The sequence below is a fragment of the Lathyrus oleraceus genome, chromosome 4, assembly GCF_024323335.1.
Source record: "Lathyrus oleraceus cultivar Zhongwan6 chromosome 4, CAAS_Psat_ZW6_1.0, whole genome shotgun sequence".
NCBI classification, from domain to species: Eukaryota; Viridiplantae; Streptophyta; class Magnoliopsida; order Fabales; family Fabaceae; genus Lathyrus; species Lathyrus oleraceus.
In genome coordinates, this window is record NC_066582.1 from 466,091,173 (window position 1) to 466,099,181 (window position 8,009).

General features: G+C 32.1%; 2 protein-coding genes and 1 long non-coding RNA gene across 4 annotated transcripts; all 3 read left to right on the top strand.

Moving 5' to 3' along the window:
• Positions 1-734: 734 nt before the first annotated feature.
• Positions 735-2,048, top strand: LOC127137982 (zinc finger BED domain-containing protein RICESLEEPER 2-like). Its single transcript, XM_051064389.1, has one exon. It carries the CDS (start codon positions 735-737, stop codon positions 2,046-2,048), a length of 1,314 nt encoding a protein of 437 aa, XP_050920346.1.
• A 361-nt stretch (positions 2,049-2,409) lies between these two features.
• On the top strand, positions 2,410-3,366 carry LOC127076135 (uncharacterized). 2 transcript variants are annotated; one of them, XR_007786765.1, is made up of 5 exons: positions 2,414-2,547; positions 2,630-2,714; positions 2,796-2,909; positions 3,055-3,179; positions 3,272-3,366. It is a non-coding gene; the product is annotated as an uncharacterized LOC127076135 (long non-coding RNA). The 2 variants fall into 2 exon arrangements; XR_007786764.1 differs by having other exon boundaries at positions 2,410-2,547; positions 2,796-3,179.
• Positions 3,367-4,900: 1,534 nt separating this feature from the next.
• Positions 4,901-5,752, top strand: LOC127137983 (uncharacterized). Its single transcript, XM_051064390.1, has 4 exons — positions 4,901-5,129; positions 5,233-5,316; positions 5,399-5,559; positions 5,662-5,752. The coding sequence occupies exons 1-4, from the start codon at positions 4,901-4,903 to the stop codon at positions 5,692-5,694; spliced, it is 507 nt and encodes a 168-aa protein (XP_050920347.1). The 3' UTR covers positions 5,695-5,752.
• The last annotated feature ends 2,257 nt before the right edge of the window (positions 5,753-8,009 follow it).

Sequence of the window (8,009 nt, forward strand, 5' to 3'; positions counted from 1 at the left end):
TGACGATTTTTGGAGTTTTATACGCATTATTTTGATTGGATTTTTGGAGTTTTATACGCATTATTCTGAATTGTTCTTTATTCTCTGCAGGTTGGTGTTGTTTCTGATTATGACTTGTCTAAAGCAGAAAACAAGTAAGAGCTTGCACCATTTATTGCTTTTTTTCATACTTTAAGTGCTTTTCTTAGGACCTTTCAAATTGTTTTTACAAATTATCTTGTTGAACTTATAATTAAAAGTAAATTATGTTGGTTAATAAGCTGAAGTAAGTTATCCAAACATTCTTAAGTCATTGTAGAAATTCAGTGCATTTTATTTTCAACTCAAATAGCTATCATCTATTTTCATGTTATTTTATCTGTTAATGACTTTTTTCAAATAGCCAATTTTTACTTGATTTCTATTTTAAATTTTGCAACCTGCTTTTCCTTCAATTATGTTGATTATGGCTCCGTCATTTTTCAGTGATGGGTCAGCCTAATCAAACTATACCTATTGAATATGTCATGAATGAAGTTGGTTCAACAGCAACAACTGAAGTTGTTGGAGCAGAATTAGTTAATACCCAACCTACAAAGAAGAGGAAAGCTAGTGCAAGTGGTTCTAGGCAATCATCTGCTTGTTGGGAGCACTTTATTAGATTACCAGATGACTTAGTTGATACACCAACTGCATCTTGTAAACACTGCCACAAAAAATACCTATGTGACCCTAGGACTCATGGCACCACCAACATGAACCATCATATTCTAAAATGTGCAAAGAAGCCTAGAACCATTGATCCCACCCAAACTATTCTGACATACCCCTCTGCAGAAGGATCTAGTTTGGGTCATGTTAGCTCCAAATTTGACAAGCAAGCTTGTAGAAAAGCTTTGTCAATTTTTGTGGTTCTAGATGAACAACCATTTAGTGCAGTTGAGGGGGAAGGTTTTAAGTACTATTCTAAAGTAATTCAGCCCCAGTTTACTCTCCCATCTAGGCGTACAGTAGCTAGAGACTGTTTTCAGCTACATTTGGATGAGAAACAAAAACTAAAAGCCTTCTTTAAGTCTGACTGCAATAGAGTAGCACTTACTACTGATTGTTGGACTTCTATCCAAAATCAAAACTACTTAACCCTTACGGCACACTTTGTGGATAACGAATGGAACTATCAAAAGAGAATTATAAGCTTCATAGTTATTCCAAACCACAAGGGTGATACGGTAGGTAGGAAGATTGAAGAGGTGTTAAAGGATTGGGGAATTAGGAATGTGTCTACCATAACTGTTGATAATGCAACTTCAAATGATGTAGCTGTAGCATATTTGCATAGAAAAATATCAACTATGAATATGATGGGGGATGGAAAATGTTTTCATATGAGGTGCGCTGCTCACATATTGAATTTGGTGGTAAATGAGGGTTTGAAAGATAAGCATTTGTCTATTACTAGTGTTAGGGATGCTGTTAGATTTGTCAAGTCCTCACCTCATAGGGCAGCCAAGTTTAAAGAGTGCATTGAATTTGCTGGAATAACTTGTAAAAAACTAGTATGTCTCGATGTTTCAACTCGTTGGAACGCGACATATTTGATGCTTGAGGTTGCAGAGAAGTTTCAAGCTGCTTTTGATAAGCTTGAGTATGAAGAGTCGAGCTATATGGAGTTCTTTGGAAAAGGTAGTCCTCCTAGTAGTGATGATTGGGACATTGTTAGAGCTTTCATCTCTTTTTTAAAGTTATTCTATGAAGCAACTAATGTTTTTTCCACCTCTCAAAGTGTGAGTTTGCATAGTGCTTTTCACCAAGTGTCTGCGATCTATTGTGAGCTGAAGCAAGCTACTATGAACTTGAATGGTGTTTTTGCAAGTGTGGGTGGGGACATGATGGAAAAGTATAATAGATATTGGGGGTGTGCTACTAAGATGAACAAGTTGATTTATTTTGGAATCATTTTGGATCCAAGATACAAGTTGAGTTATATTGAGTGGACTTTTAAGGATATGTATGGAGTCAGATCTGTGTTTGCTACCAGGTTGATCAAATCTATAAAAGAGAGCTTATAAAAATTGTATGATTGGTATAAGCAAGCTTATGACCAAAATCATAATAGACAACCTCTTGGTAATGGTGAAAACAATGTTTCCAATGATGAAACAACAGTTGGTCGTCCTTCACTAATGGCTAGAGCCGATGCTTTTGAGCAACATTTAGAGGAACAAGACTCGATTGATCAACAAAATGAGCTTGAGGGTTTTTACTCTAGTAAGTGTGTCAAAAGGGATCCTAAATTTGACCTTCTTGTGTGGTGGAAACACAATTCAACACAATATCCTATTTTATCTACAATAGCTAAAGATATTTTTGCCACACCAGTGTCTACAATTGCATCAGAAAGTGCCTTTAGTACGGGAGGGAGAGTCTTAGAAACTTATAGGAGCTCCCTAAAACCTGAAATGGAAGAGGCATTAATTTGCACCCAGAATTGGTTAAAGCCGTCTTTTACCTATTTCAAAGACTTGAACCTCATGGAAGATTTTGAGCTTTCTGAAGATATTATAGCAGGTAAAATTATTTTTAAAAATGTTATATCTTTATTTCATAATTGTTATATATTTCTAAAAAAATGTTTATTTCATTATTTTAGAATTTGAAGAAATTTCTTCTACAGCAAGAAGAGGATCTTTACCGTCTCAGCCACAACCTTCTGGTTGTGCTTGAAAAATATGGAGGTATATTTACTTTATTAATTTGATTTATTTATTACTTTATTCCTTTTTAAAGCTTAATATTTTTCTTGTTTAATTTTTCAGTTCAACTATGTTTTTTGAAGTCATATGTGACTTATATTTTGTGACTACTCAATGGTCAAATAATATATATTTTGTCCCGTGGATTTTGAAGATATTCAAGCTAGCCAAATTTTGGTATGCATCAAACAATATATTATTGTATTAATTATCTATGTGGTTTTTTAGTTGGATTTACTACTAATTAATTATGAATTGAAGTTGGTAATGTCATGGTCGGTTGTCCATTAGTTATATGAAGTATTGCTAATTGTGTCAATAGAACATTTTGAGGCCATGCAGGAACAATTTGGAGCTAAGACATTTTTGATATATGTAGAACCTGTGTTTAGCAAAACAGGAGAAACAATTGGAGTAAACTATATGGGAATGGAAATAACAGATCAGGTAAAAAATTGTTGTTTTGGTTTTTGAAAGTACTTAATTAATATCTTATTCTTCTTGTGAAGAGAATATTCATAATATTGAAAAAAACGCAGGTGAGAAAAAGAGAAAGAATGGCTAAGCTAAGGGAAGAAATTGCAGTTCAGAAAGCTAAGGAAACAGAACTTAATAAAACCATTCACATTACAGGTTCGCTTAGTCATTCACGCCAAATCTATTTTTTTTTGTTCTTAATGCTGTTGAAGGGTGCTTAATTCTCTTTTGGTTGCTGCACATTTGTTTTCTCAGATGGTGTTGTTTCTGTTATGAGTTCATTCTGCAAGCAACTTAGTTGATAATGTGCACACTGTCTCTGGCAGATGCACATCTTAGTTATTGCATCTTATGTGTTAAACTCCTAATTCGTGAATGCACATCTGTCTTCTGATGCATCTTATGTGTTGAACTCCTAATGCATGAATGCACACATCTGTTCTGATGCATCTTATGTGTTAAACTCCTAATGCATGAATGCACACATATTTGTCTTCTGATGCAACTTATGTGTTAAGCTCCTAATTCATGAATGCACATATATCTGTCTTCTGATGCATCTTGCGTGTTAAACTCTTAATGCAGGAATGCACATATATCCCCCCATATATTGATCATGTACGGTACTTTTAAGAAAGCTACGACACTATTTTTGTTTAGAAGTCATTACTCTGATGAATCTTATTGAGTAAACACCAATACTTCACACAGCATCTAATTCTGTTTCTAGAATGAATAGTCATTAGTTTTCTTCTGATTGATAGGTTTTGCATCTGATACATACTTTTAAGAAAGTTAGAACACAATTTGGTTTAGAAGTCTTACTGATGAATCTTATTGAGTACACATCAATACTTTACACAATTTATCTAATCATGTTTCTAGAATGAATAGAGTCATTAGGTTTCTTCTATTGATATGTTTTGCATCTGATTATATAATTGCATTATGATAGTGTCTTGTTTTATATTTTGTCATTTCAAACGAGAACTTAAGTTCTGGGTTTTGGCTGCTGCTGTGCTGCTCTAACACATGACTAAGCAAACTGATCATTGAAAGTGGAAACATAATTCAACATAATCCATTATTTTTTCGAATTGATATTAACAATTAGTAAAACAGTTATCCAGACATATTAAATGTATATTAATTTTTACCATTAGAGATTGTGATTTGACACAAATCAAATACATGGTTTTAGTGCTGATTCCACATTAGTGCCACCACAATTTGCCTGCCAAATTTATGTCTAAAGAATTAATTTGTTAGTTATTACTCTATGCACAACTGCAATTATTGATAAATTTAAGCAGGTTGTTTCAAAGATTATAAGCCTTCTTAATTCTCTTTTCTCGTATAGTTTTCTTTGGTATAAACATGCACCAAAGATTAACACATTCAGACCAGTCTATTGTGTTGGCATAAAAAAAACTGGCATATTGAACGTAAACTTTACGGATACTGCTGTCATTCTGGAATCTTAAATGATTACAGCATGTTTTGTTTTTCATCATGTGCATGAGTACTCTGAACATTCTATGAGTTACATGTTCTGGCTTATCTTTTTGGGGTATTTCTCCATTACAGGTTTGGCTCGAATTGGATCAAGACTGTCCGAGACTGAAGTGAAGCAACTTATGGAAGCTGTAAGTCGTTACAAATCCGTTACAAAAGCATAACTAGTTGAACGCATGACTATTATCTTAAACTCAACAAGAATTGTCTTACTTGTGAGTGGAAATATGTTGCTTTCTAATGGAGAAGACCAGACTCAGCTGCTGCCTTCAGAAACTGAAACTCAGGTTTCAAACTCTGATTTAGTTGAAGGGTTATTACCGGTTTCAAAAGTTTACACTGATGTGGCTGTTGTTCCTGAGAAACAAAACAACGAGATTCAACACTTGATATCCAATTTACAAAGTATAGATAAATTAGAAATATTTTTATTTCCTTTTTTGGTTTTTGTTGAATTAAATATGTGAAAGTGAAATAAATGTTGCTGATTTTGTTTTGTTTTATGCAGGAGAGGTTGAGGAACTGAGGCTGAAGCAGAGAGTAGTGGATGGAAAGAGGAGACAAGCATTGAGTAAGATATTGGATATCAAAGGTAGAGTCTTAATTGGGGTTTCTATTATATGTTAATATGTTATTTTTATTAGAGGGTTGAAAATTTTCATTTTGTTATTCAGGGAGCATTAAGTGTTTTGTAGGATTCGACCGAATCTTTCGAAAGAGAAGAGAAGAAATTATGAACCTGTATCAGCTGAATCAGAGAGAGTTCGAGTTAAGTTTGGTGGGACAAGGAAAGAGTATGCGTTTGATAAGGTTTTTCATCAAGATACAACTCAAGGTTAGTACTCTATCAAATTCCATTTTGTTGTGTTACCTAATTTTAATTATTTGATATTTGTACCAAATTTTACTGTGTTTACCATTGTATGAACATCTGCAGAAAGTGTTTTTGTTGAAGTGGAGCCAATTCTAAGATCTGCAATGGACGGGCACAATGTGTGCATTTTCGCTTATGGTCAAACCGGCACAGGCAAGACATTCACCATGGTCAGTGATGTCAAAATTGTGTTCATCTGCTAATTAATGTTATCCAATGTATGTTGTGGTTTCTGATTGTATATGATTAATTTTAGGATGGTACAAATGAGCAGTTAGGGATTATTCCTCGAGCTATTGAAGAACTCTTTCGTCAAGCGTCAATGGATGCTTCATCCTCTTTTACTTTTTCAATGAGACATCTGAATGAACCAACCATGTGCAGATGTAATATGGACAGTCAACTGTTTGATATACTTTCAAAAGTTCTCTTGTTTCTCATGTATTTTGAGTTTTTGTATATGATACAGTGGTTGCAATTTATTAATTTCTTTTTAAGGTCTGTGTGGAAGTAGCATAACAGTTGTTATTTTGGATTGAAGTTTTTGATACTTTGAATTTATTTTGAATCTAAATTGTAGTAATTTGTAGCTCAAAATATTATCAAAATGTATTATTGGGCTCAAAATAATATCAACCCAATAAAACCGATTAAACCGATTGCATAACCCGCAACCCTTCCTAACCCAACCCGTCCAAACCGATTACAAAAATGGGCGAAAATGGGCTTATATGGCTTAACCGCGGGTTGGGATGGGTGAGGCTTTTGGGCCCGAAACCGCCCAACCCGGCCCGTTGTCCAGCCCTATTTGTAGCTATACAATCTAATGATTAGTATTTATATACTTTTTACACAACTTTTGTTTTTATTTTTAAAAAGCTATTATGTGAAATTAATTGAAATTATATAATGAATTAAATATCAAAATAGTTTGAAATTTTAAGGAAATTTAAATTAAAAACGTTTTATTTTATTTGATTGTTAGATTGGTTAAATTCAATGTTTTATTAAAGTAGTAAGTAGAATAACTCATTTCATATATTTTTTTAAGAATTATTAAATAAAATAACCCATTTCATAAAAAATTTAAATAACAAACTTAAATAACTATATATGGATTTATTGGTCCGAAGTATGAGTGGCAAAATGAGCTTTTTTTTCTGCACTTTAGTGTGGGATCATAGTTTTAGATCCGCACTCTTTAATGCATCTGTTCCGTCACGTTTTATTTTTTATGCAGATTTTTGCGGACATGAGTATTAACATAAATTTTTGTATTTTTAGGTTTAAAAGTCACAATATCCGCGGGTCACCCGCCCCTCCCTCTCTTTTTTTTCGGAGCAGACTAAGATTTTAGGCCCACATCCTTAAATATATTCATCTCGTTCCTATTTTCTTTTGCGGGTTTTTGAAGGACGGATCTAAACGGGATGAGTATACTCGTTTGCCACACATCGCCATAAGTCATTTATGTTCTAAAAAAGTATTTATCAAGTTATAATTTAAAATTATTAAATATATTTGAAAAGGTTTTTCTAATCATTGATATGTAAGTACCAATAATTTATTTATATTTATAAATTATGAGAAAAATAAAGAAATAATGATAACATCAATTAAATCATGAACTACTAAATTACACTCATCTAACTCAATTAAGATGTATCAATTGAGATATTTTATTCGGTATGTATATTTGAAAGAACTTGTTACCGTATTTATTCTAGAAAAATAAGTAGGCATAAATTATAATTTTTTTATAGTCATTTTGATAGAATTGTCCATTCATTTTTTTAGAAAAAGTATGTTAGGTATAATATAATTAAAAAATTATTAAATGCATCAAAATTAACACTGGTTAATAAAATGTTGAGAAATCGTTTTATTTATGTTTGACGTATGTAAGGATTTAGTCATTGTTTTTATTTTGAAATCTTCCTTTATGAAAATTTTATTGAATCTACATGGGTACTATTTACAACCCAATAATAACTTAAAAGATCTTTTAGTTACAAATATTTAATTTTAATAACTATATTTAACATGTGTAACTTAAATGACTATTTTGAAACATAAACAATAAAAAAAAACAGCATGTCGTTATAAAGGTCAAACATAAAGGAATGCAAGAAGCATTTGACAAAAAATATTTTAATGATTAATCGTGACACACCTTAATATATTCATGTTTATACTAGAAGTTTATTTCAGATTGATGTTTTTTTTTTTTAAATAAACCAAAAGGTTGTCATATAGTATATCTTAATAGAATTGTATCTATTTGGATTGTTATAATTCCAATAAGCAATATTAATTTTACTTATTTTTAGAGCAAATGTAAATATTAATCAAAAGAACGGTCCATAGACAATATGTTTGATAGAGAAAATCATCAATTTAAAAGGTAAAAA

What these genes read in the sequence shown, in the direction of transcription:
- LOC127137982 (XM_051064389.1), top strand. Translation starts at nt 735, where the DNA reads ATGAACCATCATATTCTAAAATGTGCAAAGAAGCCTAGAACCATTGAT.
- LOC127137983 (XM_051064390.1), top strand. Translation starts at nt 4,901, where the DNA reads ATGACTATTATCTTAAACTCAACAAGAATTGTCTTACTTGTGAGTGGA. An exon ending in TAAGATATTGGATATCAAAG is followed by an intron (nt 5,317 to 5,398) that starts GTAGAGTCTTAA and finishes TTTGTTATTCAG; the next exon opens with GGAGCATTAAGTGTTTTGTA. An exon ending in TCATCAAGATACAACTCAAG is followed by an intron (nt 5,560 to 5,661) that starts GTTAGTACTCTA and finishes GAACATCTGCAG; the next exon opens with AAAGTGTTTTTGTTGAAGTG.